General features: G+C 49.8%; 1 protein-coding gene across 1 annotated transcript; it reads left to right on the top strand.

Annotated features, from left to right (window-relative positions):
• Positions 1–48: 48 nt before the first annotated feature.
• Positions 49–24,602, top strand: BMAL2 (basic helix-loop-helix ARNT like 2). The gene is made up of 16 exons (XM_069763064.1): positions 49–187; positions 8,798–8,945; positions 9,718–9,777; positions 10,885–11,042; positions 11,489–11,568; positions 12,511–12,603; positions 15,357–15,474; positions 15,946–16,089; positions 21,402–21,642; positions 21,814–21,920; positions 22,439–22,589; positions 22,791–22,849; positions 22,934–23,042; positions 23,138–23,219; positions 23,299–23,407; positions 24,225–24,602. Exons 1-16 carry the CDS (start codon positions 151–153, stop codon positions 24,338–24,340), a joined length of 1,812 nt encoding a protein of 603 aa, XP_069619165.1. The 5' UTR covers positions 49–150; the 3' UTR covers positions 24,341–24,602.
• Positions 24,603–25,195: the final 593 nt, after the last annotated feature.

The following is a 25,195-nucleotide window of genomic DNA, read 5'->3' as shown; positions in this document are numbered from 1 at the left end:
TTCTTCTCATCGACCAATAGGACGCTTTCATAGTTATGTGGGCGGAGTGTGGCTGAGAGGAAGTAGGCGTGGTTTGTCATCGGACTCATCAGTCGGAGCCGGCTCCGGCCAGGAGTGGATGGTCCTCCATGCCGGCTGTGGGGGCTCATCATGTCCGCCGCCAGGAGGGACGGGGAGGAGCTGCCGGGTGAGTGTGAGGGGGCCGCGTCCTCCTGTGACCTTCCTATACCGCTGTGTTTATGTATAACGCTGCATTTTATGGAATGCCGCACGTAAGACGCACGAAACTTGTTCCAGAGGTGCGACTTCTTAAAAAACCTGTGTCAGCACCGTCAGCTCTGCTACATCCCCATAGGAGACCATTGGAAGGCGACAGTGACGCTTCTGCGCCCTCGGACTGACATTTTTTATTTTATTTTTATATCATTTTTATTTTTATATCATTCACCATTCAGATCCGACGATCGTCATATTTATACGAAAACTATTTTTTATTCATTTTTATTTTTATATTTTAGTTTATATATATATATTTATATATATTTTTATTAATATTTTAAATATTTATATTTTTATATTTTTTATGTATTTGAATATTTTTATATATATTTATATATTTGTATATATGTATATATATATATATATATATACCGTATATATATATATATATATATATATAATTATTACATATATTTTTATTAATCTTTTTAAATATTTATATTTTTATATTATATATTTTTTTATATATCTGAATATTTTTATATATATTTATATTTTTGTGTATGTATGTATATGTATATATATTTATATATAATATATATTTATTATTATTATTATTATTATTATTATTATTATGATTATTATTATTATTATTATATATATTTTTTCCTTTAATCTTTTGATATTTTTGTATATTTATATTTTTTTCATCTTTTTATTTATACAAACTTCCTTTTAGGTGGAAAAAAACAATGAATAAAAAATTTAAAAAAAAAAATTGTTTCTTCAACAACGAAATCTTTTTAAATTAATTAAAAAAAAATTCTATTAAAAGGGTAAATTAAAATCTAAAAAAAGAGTAAAAAAGCAAAAAGTTTTAAAAAATTCAGTTTATGGGTTTTTTAAAAAAAAATTGACGAAGTAGAATTTTTTTTCATCTTCCATAAAAATTTCACCTTTAAAAATTAAAATTCTAAGATGACAGGTTGAAAAAAAATTAGTAGTGGCCGGTCGGCGTTAAAACTAAACTGAATTCCCCCTTTAGATTCCCCTCACTTTTTTTTATTTAAGAGGAAGTGTTAAAAAAAAATGAGATTCTATTAGGTCTATAATAATTTTTTTTTTTTTTTTTTACTGTAATTTTATTTTTCTCTTTTCAAGAAAAACAAAAGTGAGAGTTAATTGGTCAGTATCTAAATTATTATATATATTTTTCCTTTTTAAGAGAAAGTGATTAAAAAATGAGATTCTAGTAGGCAGATATTAAAATAATTTTTTTTTTTTAGTTTTTTTTTTTTAAGATCATTTTTTTTTTTTTTTTTTAGTTTTTTTTTTCCCCTCTTAAGAAAAAAATGAAAAAACAATTTATTGGTCAATATTACATTTAATAAAAATATATATATATAATTTTTTTTTTTTTTTTGCCCCATATCCGAAAAGATTGAAAAAAAAAAATCCGGTAAATCAATCCGTCAATTTAAAAAAAAAAATTTTTTTAATATATATATATATATTTTTTTTTTTTTCCTTCTAAGAAAGAATTAGAAATAAAAAGAAACATTAATTGGTCTTTATGAAAATTATAATTATTTTTTTTTTATTTTTTTTTTTTTTTAGATTATTTTGTAACTTGTCCAAAAAAGGACATAATTATAACATTTTCATATCTCCCTAAAAAGACAATAAAATGCCCCTATCCCCTTCTTTACAGTGCGGTTGTCGCCTGTCTGTTTCGACCCGACTCTTATCCGCTGAGAATGTTGGGGGTTGTAGTCCCCGGATCTGATCCATTGTCCCCTCTCGGAATGTTCCGGGTAGAATTTCCACCTCTGGATGGAACCGACGAGCGCAAGTTTTGAAAGTTTTCAAACTTTTTTTTACACTTTTTTTTGTCTCGCTGCGTCCTGGGATGATTCAGGCATCGTCCTAATTGCGAAGGTGAAGTCACATGAGCGATAATTAGGCAATCGTTAACCCATCGGTGAGTCTGGATTAACCGGTTGTGCGCTGCGCTCGTCAGTCCTCACCTGTGGCGATGGCGGATGCAGGGAGGTTGCGTAGTGAGGGGAGATCTTGGAATGGGCACATGAAGCGCACAGTGAGATCCCGCACCCCCCGTTGGCGCGGTCGCTCTCCGCTCGTGTACCCGACCATCCCGGGTATTGACACAATTAGTAATTAGAGCAGCCGTCGCGATAAGATCTGTCAACAGCACATACCCTGCCTGCTGACTGTTTGCTTTCTCCGACACGTTTCGCTCCGAGGTTAAAACCGTAGGAAAAGGCAGAGATGGTAGAGCGTCCCTTTAATCAGCTCTTGTTCTCTGTTATCAGCCTTTCTATCTTTGTAGAGATCCTTCCCTTCGTAATCGGATCTGAAGACCCTCTAAATCCACCGGCGTCTGGAGACTGAGGGCCGAAACGCAGCTGCTGACGCGCTTCTTGACCTGGTATCTCCCACACGTCGCCCCCTGCAGGCCGCCTTTTTCTTCTCGTGCGTCAGTCTAGACTGTAATGCTGGAATCGTATTCATATGTCTGGATAATCAGAGCAGGACGGGGACCTTTAAAAACTGCGCTACAACTTTAAGAAGATGAGGGAGTTAGTGCGAGCGCCTATATTTAAATTTTTTATTTATTTATTTTTCTTGTGTACCAGCAGCGCAGAGGATGTCAGGAGCTTGGAATAAAAGCAGCAGCACAGAGTATTTCAGGAGAGCATTGTACTGATCTAGGAGGTGATTGTCTGAGTGATATGTAGTGGAAAGATGGAGGATTCTGCAGCAGCGCAGAGGATTTCAGAAGGGGGTGGTGTGTGCTTAATGCCAGTGCTCATAAGCTGTGTTCTCAGCAGCGCAGAGGATTTCAGAAGGGGATGGTGCGTGCCTAATGCCAGTGCTCATAAGCTGTGTTCTCAGCAGCGCAGAGGATTTCAGAAGGGGATGGTGCGTGCCTAATGCCAGTGCTCATAAGCTGTGTTCTCAGCAGCGCAGAGGATTTCAGAAGGGGGTGGTGCGTGACTAATGCGAGTGCTCCTAGGCTGTGTTCTCAGCAGCACAGAGGATTTCAGGTGTGTGTGGGGATCCACAGACGGGGATATATAGTGAATTTCCTCCTGGATCTCGCTTTGCTGCCGCAGGACGTGGACGGCGCAGGGCGGATTCTCTTCAGTTACAGCAGGAAATAGATGAGACTTGCTGGTTCTACAAGAATATTAATGTGATCAGTCGTGAGTGCCAGTGACTAACCAGTCCCATCATGTCGCTGTCAGTCTCATGTCTGCCCCCCAGGAATGGGAGCAGGAGAGCTGCGTACCGATCATGGCAACGACCCAGGTCAAATAAGTCCTTAAAGGTGAAGTAGAAGCCGTACGGAGGCATCTGTGAGTGCCCTATGGTGGCAAATTACCACTCCCTTAATAAGGAGAACTACTGCGATCGCTTATCAAACCATGTAAACATTTAGGGCTGTGGGTATATACGTACTATAAAGACTGTGCGGCTCCTATGAGTCCCTAGCGGAATATTACCCCATCTATTTTTGCTATTGGGTGACAACTTTGCACAGAGCTTCAAAATCCACCTGTAGTCACCACTAGGGGGAGCTCCCTGTATACAGAGATACATGATAAGATCCTGTCTGCAGCCGCCACTAGGGGGAGCTCCCTGTATGCAGAGATACATGACAAGATCTTGTCTGCAGCCGCCACTAGGGGGAGCTCCCTGTATACAGAGATACATGATAAGATCCTGTCTGCAGCCGCCACTAGGGGGAGCTCCCTGTATACAGAGATACATGATAAGATCCTGTCTGCAGACACCACTAGAGGGAGCTCCCTGTATGCAGAGATACATAAGATCCTGCCTGCAGTCACCACTAGGGGGAGCTCCCTGTATACAGAGATACAGAAGATCCTGCCTGCAGTCACCACTAGGGGGAGCTCTCTGTATACAGAGATACATGATAAGATCCAGTCTGCAGCCACCACTAGGGGGAGCTCCCTGTATACAGAGATACATGATAAGATCCTGTCTGCAGCCACCACTAGGGGGAGCCCCCTGTATACAGAGATACATTATAAGATCCTGTCTGCAGCCACCACTAGGGGGAGCTTCCTGTATACAGAGATACATGATAATATCCTGTCTGAAGTCACCACTAGGGGGAGCCCCCTGTATACAGAGATACATTATAAGATCCTGTCTGCAGCCACCACTAGGGGGAGCTCCCTGTATACAGAGATACGTGACAAGATTTGACTGATTTGGGGGAATTTTTCTATACTTTTCACAACTTTCTTGACCGCTTCTCTACAGTATTTGTGTCTTGTGCCCTCATCCCGTTCGCCAGTTTCCCCAGAGAGATCATTCCTTCTTTTATAGAGGAACCACGCTCGTCTGTAAACCTGCCAACAAAGAGGAAGCGCGGGCAAACAAAACGTGTAGTGTCGTCTTCACAGCCTGTGGAAGTAGGTCAGGGTGTGGTCCTCACAAGGAGGCATTGTGTTTTATCCATCTGGCTCGAGCTCTTTTATTGTGGTTGATCGTTGTGCAAAAATGTTAGAGAATGTCCAATATTATTCTTAATACTAATTTGTCCTTCTACACTGAATAATTACCTAATAAATCTTTATAGCAGGTAGAACCCTTTTTTCATACACAACTCCAAATCCGCTTCATAGTCATCGTTATCATTGATAAAGATCTTTCTGCTGCCACCACTAGGGGGAGCTCCCTGTATACAGAGATACACGATGAGCTCCTGTCTGCAGCCACCACTAGGGGGAGCTCCCTGTATACAGAGATACATGATAAGATCCTGTCTGCAGTCACCACTAGGGGGAGCTCCCTGTATACAGAGATACATGATAAGATCCTGTCTGCAGTTACCACTAGGGGGAGCTCCCTGTATACAGAGACATGATAAGATCCTGTCTGCAGCCACCACTAGGGGGAGCTCCCTGTATACAGAGATACATGATAAGATCCTGTCTGCAGCCACCACTAGGAGAGCTCCCTGTATACAGAGATACATGATAAGATCCTGTCTGCAGCCACAAACAGGGGGAGCTCCCTGTATACAGAGACACATGATGAGCTCCTGTCTGCAGCCTCCTGAGTTCCCTTCTGTGAACCTTTTCACGTGGCTCCATGACCATTTCTATGAGTCAGGTCCGAGGTAATGTTTTTTTTCCAGCTTCGGATTGAGTAATTAAACCGGGAGTCGCGTGGAATATATTTATAGATAATAATCACCGCGTGGCCTTTGAGTGATGACGAGGCCAAATACTAACCTCATATTAATTCCTAAATGATTATCCCCGGAGTCATGGCTGAATGTACGCGTCACACAGTATCTCTCATCACTCGTCTGTGATCTCACATCGCCTGTCTGAACAGATGCCACTTGTGTGTATAAGTGTCTTAGAGGGCATGTGTCATCGCGTATGGAACTTGTTCCCCTATATTTACATATTCCCGCTGGCTCCAGATTGAGGGACCCCGATTATTTGGGATAATATTCTTTTCTGTCATTCTTCTTACAATTAGCTATTATTTCTGATACTTGCAGTACCACTCTTCACCATAAAATAGCTACATACTTTTACATAGACTGTACTGCAACAGCGCCTCCCATAGATACATGTGGGTGGCATATATAATACGGGTCATACTATTGTATACAGATATGGAAGACTCTTGTTATAGTCACCGGACTGCCTGGTCCTTGTAGTACTTGATTAGTTCTTTCAGTCATCCTTTTCCTTTTAAGGGTGGAATACATATAAAAAGAAGTAGAAAGTGCATAAAGCTAGAACACTGTACAGAACAGTGGGTAGGAGCATGCGGAGCTCATAATGAACCTGTACAGAACAGCGGGTAGGAGCACAGGGGCTCATACTGAACCTGTACAGAACAGTGGGTAGGAGCACAAGGGCTCATACTGAACCTGTACAGAACAGCGGGTAGGAGCACAGGGGCTCATACTGAACCTGTACAGAACAGCGGGTAGGAGCACAGGGGCTCATGCTGAACCTGTACAGAACAGCGGGTAGGAGCACGCGGAGCTCATACTGTACCTGTACAGAACAGCGGGTAGGAGCACAGGGGCTCATACTGAACCTGTACAGAACAGCGGGTAGGAGCACGCGGAGCTCATACTGTGCCTGTACAGAATAGTGGGTAGGAGCACAGGAGCTCAAACTGAACCTGTACAGAACAGCGGGTAGGAACACAGGAGCTCATACTGAACCTGTACAGAACAGCGGGTAGGAGCACGCGGAGCTCATACTGAACCTGTACAGAACAGCAGGTAGGAACACGCAGAGCTCATACTGAACCTGTACAGAACAGCGGGTAGGAGCACGCGGAGCTCATACTGAACCTGTACAGAACAGCGGGGAGGAGCACAGGAGCTCATACTGAACCTGTACAGAACAGCGGGGAGGAGCACAGGAGCTCATACTGAACCTGTACAGAACAGCGGGGAGGAGCACAGGAGCTCATACTGTACCTGTACAAAACAGCGGGTAGGAGCACAGGAGCTCATACTGAACCTGTACAGAACAGCGGGTAGGAGCTCATACTGAGCCTGTACAGAACAGCGGGTAGGAGCACGCGGAGCTCATACTGAACCTGTACAGAACAGCGGGTAGGAGCACAGGAGCTCATACTAAGTCAGTACAGAACAGCGGGTAGGAGCACAGGAGCTCATACTAAGTCAGTACAGAACAGCGGGTAGGAGCACAGGAGCTCATACTAAGTCAGTACAGAACAGCGGGTAGGAGCACAGGAGCTCATACTAAGTCAGTACAGAACAGCGGGTAGGAGCACAGGAGCTCATACTGAACCTGTACAGAACAGCGGGTAGGAGCACCCCGAACCTTTATGGAGACAGCGGCTGCCATTTTATGTGGTCGTAGCGGATTGTTTTTTGGGGCAGCAGTGCTGTTTGCCATCGCACTTGCTTTTCTCCTTCATTTTGTTCCTGGACACTGTTGATTTCTGACTTTTCTGGATCTCCGGCTATTAATTTCCTCTGCTCCGTCCTCTAATCCCTGCTCTAGTTTCTTTATCTGGCCGCGCCGTCTGTCTGGGTATTTCCACGTATTTAGGTTACTGGGTTTTGCCTAATCTGTATCGGCAGAGAGGATTTTGTATTTCAAGAACTTTATTTTTACTCCGCTCTCCCCGGCCCGACACTGGATTTTTATTGCTTTTTTTTCTTCTCCCTTTCTCGCCTCGGGCTTCCTGAATCTGCGTCATCTCTATCAATGTCGCGTTGGCATTGTGGTTTTTCCAGAATTCCCGGCTGTATAATTACCAGGAGATTAATGGATTGTGAAATGATGAGTGTTATTACCCTCCCCGTGCAAAAAAGAACACACTGGGTCAATAGCTCTGTTTGTACCCAGCTCCTGTCATGGGTCCTTAAAGGAGAATTCCACACCAACCTGAACATATGGGCATTTACTGCTTTGGGCGCCATAAAAGCAAGGCATCGGGGAGGTTTTACTCCTGGAGATTTTCCTATTATTCAGATTCGTCTTCACTAGTTTCAGATGTTCAGGGATATGACTTGCCCGAATCTGCATTGCAAATAGAGAAATGAGGGGAAGCTTTCTGCCACAGCAAGATGCTTCCCCGACTGGCACCTGCCATGCTAACTCTTTCATTTTCTACCCAGTAACATCCATGCCATCCTTTACCACATGAAGAGTTGGGCTTCTCTTTATTAGACACTTGTTTATATCTGAAAACTGCCATATGGGGTGACCGCGATGGGGTTGCCGTACAGGGTAAGCCTGCAATGAGGTTGCTGTGCAGGGGGGCCTGCGATGGGGTTGCCATGCAGGGGGTGCCTGGTTGCCGTGCAAGGGGGGACCGCGATGGGGTTGCCGGGCAAGGGGGGACCGCGATGGGGTTGCCGTGCAAGGGGAGACCGCGATGGGGTTGCCGTGCTGGAGGAGGAGCCTACGATGGATAACTCCGTACAGAGATCTCCTGGGATAGTGGAGTTTTCCCCTGGGAATCTGTCCCTTTTGAGTCCTGTTCCTTTGGAGCGGATGGTAGCTGACCACATTGAATGTTATCTGCATGGCAGCACACTATGAGATGTGAGCTTTGTGTAATAGGCAGCGCTGGGCCAGCGGCTAAGAGCCTCTTATCTACAAGCGTTGGTGTGTATTATGTTCTGCGGTGGTGCCAGCCGTGTCAGGTCACACAGCATTTCTAAGAATGGCTTAATCTCCCCACAAAGCTGCGCCAAGTCTTATCATGAAATACTGGAAAGCGTGTGAGCACTGCTTCGCCTGGACACTCGGAGAACGGGGCGGACATGTTGGGATTATTACCTTGTGCTGTGGCCAAGGCTGTCAGTCACTCTGTGGCCCCGTCCACTGAGCGTCGCGCAGCAGTGCAAACATTAGGGGCCAAAAACAGAAAATGATGGCTGCCTTTAACCAGGACATGGATATTGACACAATTCGAGAATCTTGGTCTTGAGTTTTAGTGTTTTTTGTTTTCTTCAATGGGATCCTATGGGATGTGGGGGTTCACAAACCTTTGTCTCCTTCCCCAGATACCCTGATAATGGAACCGAGTCAGTGCCTGGCTGTCTCCAGCATCCTGGGTCCTAAACCGGGCTCTACAACCATTTCCTCCAGTTCCTTCCCTTCCCTCATGGTGGAATATCCCCAAAAAAGGAAACTAAGTGAATCTGACAACAGGTAAGTCAGAACTTGTGTTGTCGGGTTATACTTTTTAGATTTTATTTTTTATTTTTTTTACGTCCGAATTTAGATTCCCGTATAACTCCTCCCATGCTTACAGGCCACGCCCCCGAGGGGGTTTCTATCTGGTTATGAGACAACTGTCTGCAGCAGCAGCTCCTCTTTGTCCTTGCAGCAATAAGAAAGAAGATGACTAAGCTCCAGAGAGTTTTCCTAGAATTTACCCCTCACTACTGATCTGTGGGTGTTCCATGCTCAGAGCAGCAGTCGGTGCGTTTCGAGCTGCGCTGGTTCCGCTCTGCGCTTCGCAGCCTTGGTCTTTCCTGCAGGCGGAGGACACTTTAAGAGCACATTCCCCGAGACACGATCGTCTACAACTCTAAAATATTCAGTCTCGGAGCCAAAGTCATTCCAGAAGAATGAAACTTACCCAAACTAGGAAACATTAAAACCAGATGTCCCCGGTGTGCGAGGAGCAGGAGAGCTCGCGGCATTCAATAAAAATGTGTTCATTTGCGCATTTAAAAAGAAAAAAAAAAATATATATATATAATTTTTTTTTTTTTTTTTACTGCTCCAATCGAAAAATAAAAAATGAATACATTTTATACTTGTTTTTCATTAAAAATTCTCCACTGTTTTGTGTACACAGCTCCTGTGCAGAGCTATGTGTCCCCTGCGCACTGGAGTCTCTGGGTACATGGGGTGAATGCTGTGTTCTCTGAGGCGGCATTAATGTCGTTATCTCCTCCTCTGTGTCCCCGTACAGTGAATCTCTCGCCTCAGTCAGAACCAGTGAAGGAGCTGATGGCAGCGACGTCCAGAGCAAGTAAGAAACCGCCACAGTATATGTCAGTGTCCTGCCTCTGCTTCATGCTCTCCTTAATGTTACCATCTTTTTTTTTATTTTTTTATTTTTTTATCTTTTTTGTTTCCATCCCATCTTCTTTATTCTTCACCTGTATTCCCTTTTTTCTTTGTTTTTTTTCCTACTTTTTTCTTTTTGTTCTTTCTTTCTCTTTTTTTCTTCCCTTTCATATATTTTCTAACTCTTTCCTCCGCCCCCCTGCCCCCCCCCTTCTGCTGCTCCTGTCTTCTTATCCTCCTCTTCTTCCTCCGCTACTGTCGTCTTCTTCTTATCCTCCACCTTCTTCCACTCCGGTCTTCTGACGCGCCTGTCTTCTCCTGACTTCTCGACTCCTACCCTTCTGCCGCTCCTGTCTACTCCTCTCTTTCTCCACTCCTGTCTTCTCTTCTCCCCCTCCTCTTCGGCTGCTCCTGTTTTCTCCCTTTCTCCACTCCTGTCTTCTCTTCTCCCCACCCTCTTCCTCCTCTCCTGTCTTCTTCTCCTCCCTTTCTGCCGCTCCTGTCTTCTCCTTCTCCCTCTCCTCTTCTGCCGCCCCTGTCTTCTTCTCCCCCTGCTCTTCCTCTTCTCCTGTCTTCTTCCCCTCCCTTTCTGCCGCACCTGTCTTCTTCTCCTCCCTTTCTGCCGCTCCTGTCTTCTCCTCTTCTTCTCCTCCTTTTCTCCGCTCCTGTCTTCTCCCTTTCTGCCGCTTCTGTCTTCTCCTTCTCCCCCCTCCTCTTCCTCTTCTCCTGTCTTCTTCTCCTCCCTTTCTCCTCTCCTGTCTTCTCCTCCCTTTCTGCCGCTCCTGTCTTCTCCTCCCTTTCTGCCGCTCCTGTCTTCTCCTATCTTTCTGCCGCTCCTGTCTTCTCCTTCTCCCCCTCCTCTTCCTCCTCTCCTGTCTTCTCCTTCTCCCCCTCCTCTTCCTCCTCTCCTGTCTACTCCTTCCTTTCTGCCGCTCCTGTGTTCCTCTCCTCCCTTTCTCCGCTCCTGTCTTCTCTTCTTCTTCTTCTCCTCCTCCTCCTCCTCCTCCTCCGCTCTTTTCTTCTCTCTTCCCTTTCCTCCTCCACACGTTCTTCCGTTTGTCCCCTGCAGACAGGCTCACAGTGAGACGGAGAAGAGGCGGCGGGATAAAATGAACACTCTGATCGAGGAGCTTTCAGTCATGATTCCTCAGTGCGAGCCTTCACCCCGCAAGCAGGACAAGCTGACGGTGCTGAAGATGGCGGTGCAGCACCTGAAGTCACTGAAGGGTGAGTCTGTAGAAAGCCGTCAGCGCCCACTCTCCCCCGCGGCCGGGGGTCCTGGATTTATTCATCCGGCTGAGCGCGTGGGAGGAATTCTAGAATAAATCCTCATTGGTTGGAGAGAATTCCGGAATCACATGGGACCTAATGCCGGGAATAAACCTCACAAGATTCCCATATGCAAAAGTATTCACCCCCTTATAATTGTTATACAGGGGAAGGATACTTTGTTACAGAGATTTGATGTTTTTTTTTTCCTGATGATTAATCCATCATTATAAATAACGACTTGTGAGGAGCATAAGAGTCTGAGGGGCGTGAATACTTTTCCCACAGACACCGTATGTACATTACTTGTAGTACCGGGTTTTACCACCATTGTAGGTGAATAATTACCATAGACTTTAATGCAACAGCGCCCCCAGTTTCTCACCTGCTGTCTGTGGTTTCAGGTTCCAGCAGCTCGTTTGCCGTCGAAAGCTACAAACCGTCGTTCTTGCGGCAGGAGGAACTGAAGAGGTTAATTCTGAAGGTTTGTTGCTAATTTTCCAGAATCCAGAACTTTGGGGTCAGTAGTGGATGGGCCTGTGTCTCCGCGGGCTCCTCGGGGGGCTGTCGGACTGGCCGGTGCCGGGCTCCTTGGGGGTCTGTCAGACTGGCCGGTGCCGGGCTCCTTGGGCTGTCGGACTGGCCGGTGCCGGGCTCCTTGGGGGGCTGTCGGACTGGCCGGTGCCGGGCTCCTCTGGGGTCTGTCGGACTGGCCGGTGCCGGGCTCCTCGGGGGGCTGTCGGACTGGCCGGTGCCGGGCTCCTCTGGGGTCTGTCAGACTGGCCGGTGCCGGGCTCCTCGGGGGGCTGTCGGACTGGCCGGTGCCGGGCTCCTTGGGGGGCTGTCGGACTGGCCGGTGCCGGGCTCCTCGGGGGGCTGTCGGACTGGCCGGTGCCGGGCTCGTCGGACTGGCCGGTGCCGGGCTCCTCGGGGGGCTGTCGGACTGGCCGGTGCCGGGCTCCTCGGGGGGCTGTCGGACTGGCCGGTGATGGGCTCCTCGGGGGGGCTGTCGGACAGGCCGGTGATGGGCTCCTCGGGGGGGCTGTCGGACTGGCCGGTGCCGGGCTCCTCGGGGGGCTGTCGGACTGGCCGGTGATGGGCTCCTCAGGGGGGCTGTCGGACTGGCCGGTGCCGGGCTCCTCGGGGGGGCTGTCGGACTGGCCGGTGCCGGGCTCCTCGGGGGGCTGTCGGACTGGCCGGTGCCGGGCTCCTCGGGGGGGCTGTCGGACTGGCCGGTGATGGGCTCCTCGGGGGGGCTCTCGGACTGGCCGATGCCGGGCTCCTCCTCGGGGGCGTCATTGTGGGGTCCCAGACATCAGAGGATCTCCTGTAAGCTTGTAGGTCAATCTGTATTTTAGGGGGTGATGACTTTTGCAATGCTCTCTCCTCCTCCAGGTTAGGTCATGTGATCTTCCTTTATTTCCAGGTGGCCGATGGTTTCCTGTTTGTGGTCGGCTGCGACAGAGGAAAGATCCTGTTCGTGTCCGAATCCGTCTCCAAGACCCTGAAGTGCAACCAGGTCTGACCCAGAAAGACAACGGCCCCTGCAGGCTTGTGTGGGAATCCCTGTAGCCCGTTATCAGGGCATTGGGTGCAGGGAACATAAATCCGATGTGGGGGGGGGGGGGGGGGCAGCGAGATCGACCACCCACCAACAGAGAGCGCAGCTCTGGGGTATAATACAGGATGTAACTCAGGATCAGTAATGTATGTATGTACACAGTGACTGCACCAGCAGAATAGTGAGTGCAGCTCTGGAGTATAATACAGGAGGTATCTCAGGATCAGTAATGTAATGTATGTACACAGTGACTGCACCAGCAGAATAGTGAGTGCAGCTCTGGAGTATAATACAGGAGGTATCTCAGGATCAGTAATGTAATGTATGTACACAGTGACTGCACCAGCAGAATAGTGAGTGCAGCTCTGGGGTATAATACAGGATGTAACTCAGGATCAGTAATGTAATGTATGTACACAGTGACTGCACCAGCAGAATAGTGAGCGCAGCTCTGGGGTATAATACAGGATGTAACTCAGGATCAGTAATGTAATGTATGTACACAGTGACTGCACCAGCAGAATAGTGAGTGCAGCTCTGGAGTATAATACAGGATGTAACTCAGGATCAGTAATGTAATGTATGTACACAGTGACTGCACCACCAGAATAGTGAGTGCAGCTCTGGAGTATAATACAGGATGTAACTCAGGATCAGTAATGTAATGTATGTACACAGTGACTGCACCAACAGAGAGCGCAGCTCTGGGGTATAATACAGGATGTAACTCAGGATCAGTAATGTAATGTATGTACACAGTGACTGCACCAGCAGAATAGTGAGTGCAGCTCTGGAGTATAATACAGGAGGTATCTCAGGATCAGTAATGTAATGTATGTACACAGTGACTGCACCAGCAGAATAGTGAGCGCAGCTCTGGGGTATAATACAGGATGTAACTCAGGATCAGTAATGTAATGTATGTACACAGTGACTGCACCAGCAGAATAGTGAGTGCAGCTCTGGAGTATAATACAGGATGTAACTCAGGATCAGTAATGTAATGTATGTACACAGTGACTGCACCACCAGAATAGTGAGTGCAGCTCTGGAGTATAATACAGGATGTAACTCAGGATCAGTAATGTAATGTATGTACACAGTGACTGCACCAGCAGAATAGTGAGTGCAGCTCTGGGGTATAATACAGGATGTAACTCAGGATCAGTAATGTAATGTATGTACACAGTGACTGCACCAGCAGAATAGTGAGTGCAGCTCTGGGGTATAATACAGGATGTAACTCAGGATCAGTAATGTAATGTATGTACACAGTGACTGCACCGGCAGAATAGTGAGTGCAGCTCTGGGGTATAATACAGGATGTAACTCAGGATCAGTAATGTAATGTATGTACACAGTGACTGCACCAGCAGAATAGTGAGTGCAGCTCTGGAGTATAATACAGGATGTAACTCAGGATCAGTAATGTAATGTGTGTACACAGTGACTGCACCAGCAGAATAGTGAGTGCAGCTCTGGGGTATAATACAGGATGTAACTCAGGATCAGTAATGTAATGTATGTACACAGTGACTGCACCAGCAGAATAGTGAGTGCAGCTCTGGAGTATAATACAGGATGTAACTCAGGATCAGTAATGTAATGTATGTACACAGTGACTGCACCGGCAGAATAGTGAGTGCAGCTCTGGGGTATAATACAGGATGTAACTCAGGATCAGTAATGTAATGTATGTACACAGTGACTGCACCAGCAGAATAGTGAGTGCAGCTCTGGAGTATAATACAGGATGTAACTCAGGATCAGTAATGTAATGTGTGTACACAGTGACTGCACCAGCAGAATAGTGAGTGCAGCTCTGGGGTATAATACAGGATGTAACTCAGGATCAGTAATGTAATGTATGTACGCAGTGACTGCACCAGCAGAATAGTGAGTGCAGCTCTGGAGTATAATACAGGATGTAACTCAGGATCAGTAATGTAATGTATGTACGCAGTGACTGCACCAGCAGAATAGTGAGTGCAGCTCTGGGGTATAATACAGGATGTAACTCAGGATCAGTAATGTAATGTATGTACACAGTGACTGCACCAGCAGAATAGTGAGTGCAGCTCTGGAGTATAATACAGGATGTAACTCAGGATCAGTAATGTAATGTGTGTACACAGTGACTGCACCAGCAGAATAGTGAGTGCAGCTCTGGGGTATAATACAGGATGTAACTCAGGATCAGTAATGTAATGTATGTACACAGTGACTGCACCAGCAGAATAGTGAGTGCAGCTCTGGAGTATAATACAGGATGTAACTCAGGATCAGTAATGTATGTACACAGTGACTGCACCAGCAGAATAGTGAGTGCAGCTCTGGGGTATAATACAGGAGGTAACTCAGGATCAGTAATGTAATGTATGTACACAGTGACTGCACCAGCAGAATAGTGAGCGCAGCTCTGGGGTATAATACAGGAAGTAACTCCGGATCAGTAATGTATGTACACAGTGACTGCACCAGCAGAATAGTGAGTGCAGCTCTGGGGTATAATACAGGATGTAACTCAGGATCAGTAATGTAATGTATGTACACAGTGACTGCACCAGCAGAATAGTGAGTGCAGCTCTGGGGTATAATACAGGATGTAACTCAGGATCAGTAATGTATGTACCCAGTGACTGCACCAGCAGAATGGTGAGCGCAGCTCTGGAGGTGATGGCTCCTCATCTTGCTCCTGGTTCCTCTTTCAGGCTGATCTTGTAGGGAAGAGCCTGTTTGATTATCTTCATCCCAAAGATGTTGCCAAAGTGAAGGAGCAGCTCGCTTCCCCTGACATCGCCCTGCGGGAGAAGCTCATTGATGCCAAAAGTAAGATAACTCTGTCCGTCGGGGCCGTTCTCCTTCCCCCCTCTGATTACAGACCTTTCGCTGTGACCTTGTGATCAGATCCAGCGCCCGCTCTGTCACTACCTCCGTACCTTTGTGCGAAGATCGAAAACATCCCCACATCGTATCTCCTGTAATTCCACATCGTTATCACCATCTCTGCTTGCAGTCAGTGAATGGTAACAGCTGAGAGTCCGTAATGGGGGAGACTGGATCCGTCACCTGCGTTTACACGACTCCAGCAAGCAGAGATCCTGGAAATGGTGCGGATAGGAAACATAGAGGGGCACAGAGAGCGTCCGGGGTTCTGCCATCTCCCTGTGTGAGGGTGGGTACGAGCCCCCCGTCCTCCGTCACTCGCCGATTCTGTGAAGTTTCCTCCATCTTTCTCTATCACTCTGTTCCTTACTGGCCCCGATCAGATCTGACCGTGTCCTTCTCCTGTTTGGAAAGCTGGGTTGCAGGTGCGCAGTCACGTGACCCCCGACCGCTCCCGCATGCACTGGGGGTCCCGGCGCTCGTTCTTCTGCCGGATGAAGGTCGGCCGAGACCTAAGCAAGGAGGGCAACAACTTCTTACCTGGAGCAAAGAAGAAAGGTGACTGCATTACACCACCGCTGTCTGCCACCAGAGGGCACTGCACTGACTATACACCACCACCGCTGTCTGCCACCAGGGGGCACTGCACTGACTATACACCACCACCGCTGTCTGCCACCAGAGGGCACTGCACTGACTGCATTAGACCACCGCTGTCTGCCACCAGAGGGCACTGCACTGACTATACACCACCACCGCTGTCTGCCACCAGAGGGCACTGCACTGACTGCATTACACCACCGCTGTCTGCCACCAGGGGGTACTGCACTGACTATACACCACCACCGCTGTCTGCCACCAGAGGGCACTGCACTGACTATACACCACCACCGCTGTCTGCCACCAGAGGGCACTGCACTGACTGCATTACACCACCGCTGTCTGCCACCAGAGGGCACTGCACTGACTATACACCACCACCGCTGTCTGCCACCAGGGGGCACTGCACTGACTGCATTACACCACCGCTGTCTGCCACCAGGGGGTACTGCACTGACTATACACCACCACCGCTGTCTGCCACCAGGGGGCACTGCACTGACTATACACCACCACCGCTGTCTGCCACCAGGGGGCACTGCACTGACTATACACCACCACCGCTGTCTGCCACCAGGGGGCACTGCACTGACTATACACCACCACCGCTGTCTGCCACCAGGGGGCACTGCACTGACTATACACCACCACCGCTGTCTGCCACCAGAGGGCACTGCACTGACTGCATTACACCACCACCGCTGTCTGCCACCAGGGGGCACTGCACTGACTATACACCACCACCGCTGTCTGCCACCAGAGGGCACTGCACTGACTGCATTACACCACCGCTGTCTGCCACCAGGGGGCACTGCACTGACTATACACCACCACCGCTGTCTGCCACCAGAGGGCACTGCACTGACTGCATTACACCACCGCTGTCTGCCACCAGAGGGCACTGCACTGACTATACACCACCACCGCTGTCTGCCACCAGGGGGCACTGCACTGACTATACACCACCACCGCTGTCTGCCACCAGGGGGCACTGCACTGACTATACACCACCACCGCTGTCTGCCACCAGGGGGCACTGCACTGACTATACAACACCACCGCTGTCTGCCACCAGAGGGCACTGCACTGACTATACACCACCGCTGTCTGCCACCAGGGGGCACTGCACTGACTATACAACACCACCGCTGTCTGCCACCAGGGGGCACTGCACTGACTGCATTACACCACCGCTGTCTGCCACCAGAGGGCACTGCACTGACTATACACCACCGCTGTCTGCCACCAGGGGGCACTGCACTGACTGCATTACACCACCGCTGTCTGCCACCAGAGGGCACCGCACTGACTACATTACACCACCGCTGTCTGCCACCAGAGGGCACTGCACTGACTATACACCACCGCTGTCTGCCACCAGGGGGCACTGCACTGACTGCATTACACCACCGCTGTCTGCCACCAGAGGGCACTGCACTGACTGCATTACACCACCGCTGTCTGCCACCAGGGGGCACTGCACTGACTATACAACACCACCGCTGTCTGCCACCAGGGGGCACTGCACTGACTGCATTACACCACCGCTGTCTGCCACCAGGGGGCACTGCACTGACTATACAACACCACCGCTGTCTGCCACCAGGGGGCACTGCACTGACTATACACCACCACCACTGTCTGCCACCAGGGGGCACTGCACTGACTATACAACACTACCGCTGTCTGCCACCAGAGGGCACTGCACTGACTACATTACACCACCGCTGTCTGCCACCAGGGGGCACTGCACTGACTATACAACACCACCGCTGTCTGCCACCAGAGGGCACTGCACTGACTATACAACACCACCGCTGTCTGCCACCAGAGGGCACCGCACTGACTATACACCACCACTGTCTGCCACCAGGGGGCACTGCACTGACTATACAACACCACCGCTGTCTGCCACCAGAGGGCACCGCACTGACTATACACCACCACTGTCTGCCACCAGGGGGCACCGCACTGACTATACAACACCACCGCTGTCTGCCACCAGGGGGCACTGCACTGACTATACAACACCACCGCTGTCTGCCACCAGAGGGCACCGCACTGACTATACACCACCACTGTCTGCCACCAGGGGGCACTGCACTGACTATACAACACCACCGCTGTCTGCCACCAGGGGGCACTGCACTGACTATACACCACCACCGCTGTCTGCCACCAGAGGGCACTGCACTGACTATACAACACCACCGCTGTCTGCCACCAGGGGGCACTGCACTGACTATACAACACTACCGCTGTCTGCCACCAGGGGGCACTGCACTGACTATACAACACCACCGCTGTCTGCCACCAGAGGGCACTGCACTGACTATACAACACCACCGCTGTCTGCCACCAGAGGGCACTGCACTGACTATACAACACCACCGCTGTCTGCCACCAGGGGGCACTGCACTGACTATACAACACCACCGCTGTCTGCCACCAGGGGGCACTGCACTGACTGCATTACACCACCGCTGTCTGCCACCAGAGGGCACTGCACTGACTATACAACACCACCGCTGTCTGCCACCAGAGGGCACTGCACTGACTACATTACACCACCGCTGTCTGCCACCAGGGGGCACTGCACTGACTATACACCACCACCGCTGTCTGCCACCAGGGGGCACTGCACTGACTATACAACACCACCACTGTCTGCCACCAGAGGGCGCTGCACTGACTATACAACACCACCGCTGTCTGCCACCAGGGGGCTCTGCACTGACTGCATTACACCACCACTGTCTGCCACCAGGGGGCACTGCACTGACTATACAACACCACCGCTGTCTGCCACCAGGGGGCACCGCACTGCCTATACAACACCACCGCTGTCTGCCACCAGGGGGCACTGCACTGACTATACAACACCACCGCTGTCTGCCACCAGGGGGCACTGCACTGACTATACACCACCACCGCTGTCTGCCACCAGAGGGCACTGCACTGACTATACACCACCACCGCTGTCTGCCACCAGGGGGCACTGCACTGACTGCATTACACCACCGCTGTCTGCCACCAGAGGGCACTGCACTGACTATACAACACCACCGCTGTCTGCCACCAGGGGGCACTGCACTGACTATACAACACCACCGCTGTCTGCCACCAGAGGGCACTGCACTGACTATACACCACCACCGCTGTCTGCCACCAGGGGGCACTGCACTGACTGCATTACACCACCGCTGTCTGCCACCAGAGGGCACTGCACTGACTATACAACACCACCGCTGTCTGCCACCAGGGGGCACTGCACTGACTGCATTACACCACCGCTGTCTGCCACCAGGGGGCACTGCACTGACTATACACCACCACCGCTGTCTGCCACCAGGGGGCACTGCACTGACTGCATTACACCACCGCTGTCTGCCACCAGGGGGCACTGCACTGACTATACACCACCACCGCTGTCTGCCACCAGAGGGCACTGCACTGACTATACACCACCACCGCTGTCTGCCACCAGGGGGCACTGCACTGACTGCATTACACCACCGCTGTCTGCCACCAGGGGGCACTGCACTGACTATACACCACCACCGCTGTCTGCCACCAGAGGGCGCTGCACTGACTATACAACACCACCGCTGTCTGCCACCAGGGGGCACTGCACTGACTACATTACACCACCGCTGTCTGCCACCAGAGGGCACTGCACTTACTATACAACACCACCGCTGTCTGCCACCAGAGGGCACTGCACTGACTACATTACACCACCGCTGTCTGCCACCAGAGGGCACTGCACTGACTATACAACACCACCGCTGTCTGCCACCAGGGGGCACTGCACTGACTACATTACACCACCGCTGTCTGCCACCAGGGGGCACTGCACTGACTATACAACACCACCGCTGTCTGCCACCAGGGGGCACTGCACTGACTACATTACACCACCGCTGTCTGCCACCAGGGGGCACTGCACTGACTACATTACACCACCGCTGTCTGCCACCAGAGGGCACTGCACTGACTATACAACACCACCGCTGTCTGCCACCAGGGGGCACTGCACTGACTACATTACACCACCGCTGTCTGCCACCAGAGGGCACTGCACTGACTATACAACACCACCGCTGTCTGCCACCAGGGGGCACTGCACTGACTGCATTACATCACCGCTGTCTGCCACCAGAGGGCACTGCACTGACTATACAACACCACCGCTGTCTGCCACCAGGGGGCACTGCACTGACTATACAACACCACCACTGTCTGCCACCAGAGGGCACTGCACTGACTGCATTACACCACCGCTGTCTGCCACCAGGGGGCACTGCACTGACTATACAACACCACCGCTGTCTGCCACCAGAGGGCACTGCACTGACTATACACCACCACCGCTGTCTGCCACCAGAGGGCACTGCACTGACTATACAACACCACCGCTGTCTGCCACCAGGGGGCACTGCACTGACTACATTACACCACCACTGTCTGCCACCAGAGGGCACTGCACTGACTACATTACATCACCGCTGTCTGCCACCAGAGGGCACTGCACTGACTATACAACACCACCGCTGTCTGCCACCAGGGGGCACTGCACTGACTATACAACACCACCGCTGTCTGCCACCAGGGGGCACTGCACTGACTACATTACACCACCACTGTCTGCCACCAGAGGGCACTGCACTGACTATACACCACCGCTGTCTGCCACCAGAGGGCACTGCACTGACTACATTACACCACCGCTGTCTGGTGGCAGAGGGCACTGCACTGACTACATTACACCACCGCTGTCTGCCACCAGGGGGCACTGCACTGACTATACAACACCACCGCTGTCTGCCACCAGGGGGCACTGCACTGACTACATTACACCACCGCTGTCTGGTGGCAGAGGGCGCTGCACTGACTATACAACACCACCGCTGTCTGCCACCAGAGGGCACTGCACTGTCTGCATTACACCACCGCTGTCTGCCACCAGAGGGCTCTGCACTTACTATGCAACACTACCACTGTCTGCCACCAGGGGGCACTGCACTGACTACATTACACCACCGCTGTCTGCCACCAGAGGGCGCTGCACTGACTACATTACACCACCGCTGTCTGCCACCAGGGGGCACTGCACTGACTATACAACACCACCGCTGTCTGCCACCAGGGGGCACTGCACTGACTATACACCACCACCACTGTCTGCCACCAGGGGGCACTGCACTGACTGCATTACACCACCTGTCTGAATACTGCCGCATTTTTCTCACCCGACCTTCCGTTCTCAGAGCACCACCGATACTGCACCATCCATTGTACCGGGTACCTGAAGACCTGCCATTCCAGCGAATTAGGGGTTGAAGAGGACTGTGAAGACGACAAAGAGTCGTACAACTTCCGCTGCCTCGTGGCCATCGGCCGGTTACATCCGTACATCGTGCCGCACAGCACGGCGGAAATCAGAGTGAAACCCGCAGAGTTCGTCACCCGTTATACCATGGATGGTAAATTTGTGTATGTAGATCAACGGTAAGAATATCCTTCACGGACCAAAGCTCCGCCTACTGGGGAGGGAGGTGTGACGAGGGGAGGGGGCCAATATCTAATGTCCAAAAATTATTTTGTTTTAAATCACGTTTGTGTAAATGTTGCATTTTGCTGCTTATTTATGCATCGAAATACAATATTCTCTCCCTCCAGAGCTACAGCCATTTTAGGTTATCTTCCACAGGAGCTTCTGGGAACTTCCTGCTACGAGCACTTCCATCCGGATGACCACGGCCATCTCACCGAGCAACATAAAACCGGTGCGTAACTAAATTTTTTACCAACGCGTTTCATTCCTTTAAAAAAAAAAAAAACATTCCTGTTTAAATGGAACAGTTGTCGGTCCTGGGACCGCAGTAGGTAGCTGAGCACTGGTACTTTAATTAAGAATCATTGAAGTGGCAGTGCGCATGACCAACCATCGCCCCTACAGTGGCGGTACCAGCGTCAGTACCCCTAGGGATCGGTTACTTATCACATATATTTATTTAATTTCTTATAAGGAAGTAACTTCTAAAAGCTGATTTGCTTTAAACCTTCTGATCCCTCCCACGCAGCTCCATGTTCTGCTAACCCCGCCCACGCGGATCTGTCTGATTCCGTTTCGCCCCATTCTGATCGCACCCATGTGAATCTACTCTACACATTCCCGACATGACAACCCTACCTAAATAAATGTTTGCGTTTCCTTGCATTTGTCTCCCTGCCCTTGCAGTTTTCTTATAGGCCCCGCCCACGAGGATCTCTCAATTTTTTATTTATTTTTTTTTTTAAATAGTTTTACAAAGCAAAGAGAAAATCCTGACAAATCCGTATAAGTTCAAGGCCAAAGATGGGTCCTTCATCATTTTACAAAGCCAGTGGTTCAGCTTCATCAACCCTTGGACCAAAGACATCGAATACATCGTGTCCATCAACACCGTCGTGTCGTAAGTGCTTTTATACACCAAGAGCTAAACAAAGTAATCGCTGAATATACAGGACCCTCGTTAATATGACCCTCGTTAATATTCTGCAGTTTTTACTCCCGTTCCTTGCTGCCTCTTTACGAGTTCTCCTTTAATTTCTTATTTAAAGGGCCAGCAACGCAATATGTTTTACTACATTTTTTTTCTTTTCCTTGGCTGCAGAGGTCATGGGTCTTCGCTGGAGACGGCATCCCTCCCCGGTAGCTCCCATTCTTCAGAAGGTAGGAGACCCCTGTGGATTTTGTTTTTTGGAACGTGCAACCTGGCAGCTCTGGGGTTATAGGGGTCTTCTGTGTTCCCTTCAGATGGTTCCAAGCGTTCCTTCCTCAACGTTCCGGGGATGTCCAGCGGGACGCTGCTCGGGGCCGCGAACATCGGCAGGGAGATCGCAAAGCAAATCGTGGAACTGCAGAGGTGGGACCAAGCGATGACCTCTGACTCCCCCTACAGTTACAGTGAGGAACTGCAGGGTCAGGAGGAGAACTCTCATCATCTCCTCTTCTCCGCAGGTTACATTCCCCACCGTTCAATGGTGACGCAAGCCCCGGCGAACGCCTGAAGAAGTCGCCCTCAGCCCCGCCGCCCTGCGAGGTGCGGACTCGCTTTTCTGCATTTTTCATTTGTCTCCGCATCGTGTGATGTCATCGGGGGTCTTCTGTTCACTCCGCAGGTGCCGAAGGAGGAGCTGGTCCATCTGTCTCCCTCCGAAATCGAGAAGTTAGACGCATCTTCTCACAGCGACCACCTGCCTTCATTCCCGCTGCCCGACAACCTGCTGAGTAAGACGACACTCCGACCACCAATCATATTCCTAGGCCAACCCCCGAGGTTCCCGACTTTCTAAAATCTGCCATTTAGGAGTCTGGAAAAGCTGAGTGTTTCCTCTGTCGCTAACGTCACTGGTCGCCCAATGTCCCGGAGATGTGTCTGGGTGTCAGAGATCAGGAATGATATTGTGTCCCGATTGGCAAAATGTAATTTTAAAAATTCTATAAAATATAAAAATTAATAAAAAAAATAAAAAAAAAGATTTAAATCGCCCTCATAAATAATAAACCTGAAAATATTCGCGTAAAAGTCAAGACTTATTAACACATTATTTTTCCCTGAAAAATAAAGAAAAATCGAAAAAATAACGTCGCCGATCTCAGAAAGTCCAACACAAATCAACTTTATTTTATTTTTTTTTTTTTTGCCAAATTGTGATTTTCATATTTTAGAAGTTAAAAAAAAAAAAGTTTGGTGTCTCCGTAACCGTGCTGTCGTTCCAAAGTCATGTGACCAGATAATTTTTACCCCACAATGAATTACATCAAAACAAAACCTCAAAAACAAGAGAGGAATTGTTTTATTGTTTTGTTCCCCCCCCCACATTACTTTTACCATTTAATGTTGTCATTAACGGGAAAAAAAAAAGTTACGTCTCTTAGATGAAGGGGAGAAAAAAAAACTAAAAAGCAAAAATGTTAATTCACTACTAAGGGAGACCACCTGGGGGCGGGACTTGTTAGCAGAGCATTATGGGAAAATATGCAAATTAGATCTTTTCTTAAGGGACTAGCACTCGCCGGTTGGTGACCTTTTCGCTGCCCCTAGGTGATGGATCGCCGTTCGATTTTCAAGACGATGAAGCCGCCCTGATGAACTTTCTAGAAGCTGATGGCAATCTGGGAGAAGCCGGAGATTTACACGACTTACACTGGACGATCTAGCGGGACGGCGCCGCCGCCAGCAACCAGACGCACAACTACTGCAACAACCGCAGCCAGACTGATGGGGGTTTTTGTATATGTATTTTTTTTTTTTTTTTGTTACCGTGTACATCGAAGCATTTCTTACCTGACTCCACTCTTGGTAGCGCAGGATTGTGGGAGGGGGGATCGAGCGGGAGATCGAGGGCGGGGGGGGGATCGAGGGCGAGAGCGCAACCAGAGTGAGAGGTTTTCATACTTGTTAATAAATCCTAAATTGTATAAAATGTTGGATTGTGTGTGATCAGATGTTCGAGGAATGGGGTTTTGGGTCGGGTCCTGTGGAACGCTCTCGGTATGGGCCAAGTCCTGTGGGGCGCTCTTGGTATGCAGTGGGTCCTGTGGGCCGCTTCTCCGTATGGGCCAGGTCCTGTGGGGCGCTCCCGGTATGGGCCAGGTCCTGTGGGGCGCTCCCGGTATGGGCCAGGTCCTGTGGGGCGCTCCCGGTATGGGCCAGGTCCTGTGGGGCGCTCCCGGTATGGGCCAGGTCTTGTGGGATACTCTCCGTATGGGCCAGGTCCTGTGGGGCGCTCCCGGTATGGGCCAGGTCCTGTGGGATGCTCTCCGTATGGGCCAGGTCCTGTGGGGCGCTCCCGGTATGGGCCAGGTCCTGTGGCGCTCCCGGTATGGGCCAGGTCCTGTGGGGCTCCCGGTATGGGCCAGGTCCTGTGGGGCGCTCCCGGTATGGGCCAGGTCCTGTGGGATGCTCTCCGTATGGGCCAGGTCCTGTGGGGCGCTCCCGGTATGGGCCAGGTCCTGTGGGGCTCCCGGTATGGGCCAGGTCCTGTGGGATGCTCTCCGTATGGGCCAGGTCCT

This window comes from Ranitomeya imitator, chromosome 4 (genome assembly GCF_032444005.1).
Source record: "Ranitomeya imitator isolate aRanImi1 chromosome 4, aRanImi1.pri, whole genome shotgun sequence".
NCBI classification, from domain to species: Eukaryota; Metazoa; Chordata; class Amphibia; order Anura; family Dendrobatidae; genus Ranitomeya; species Ranitomeya imitator.
This window is presented reverse-complemented; position numbering and strand designations above follow the sequence as displayed.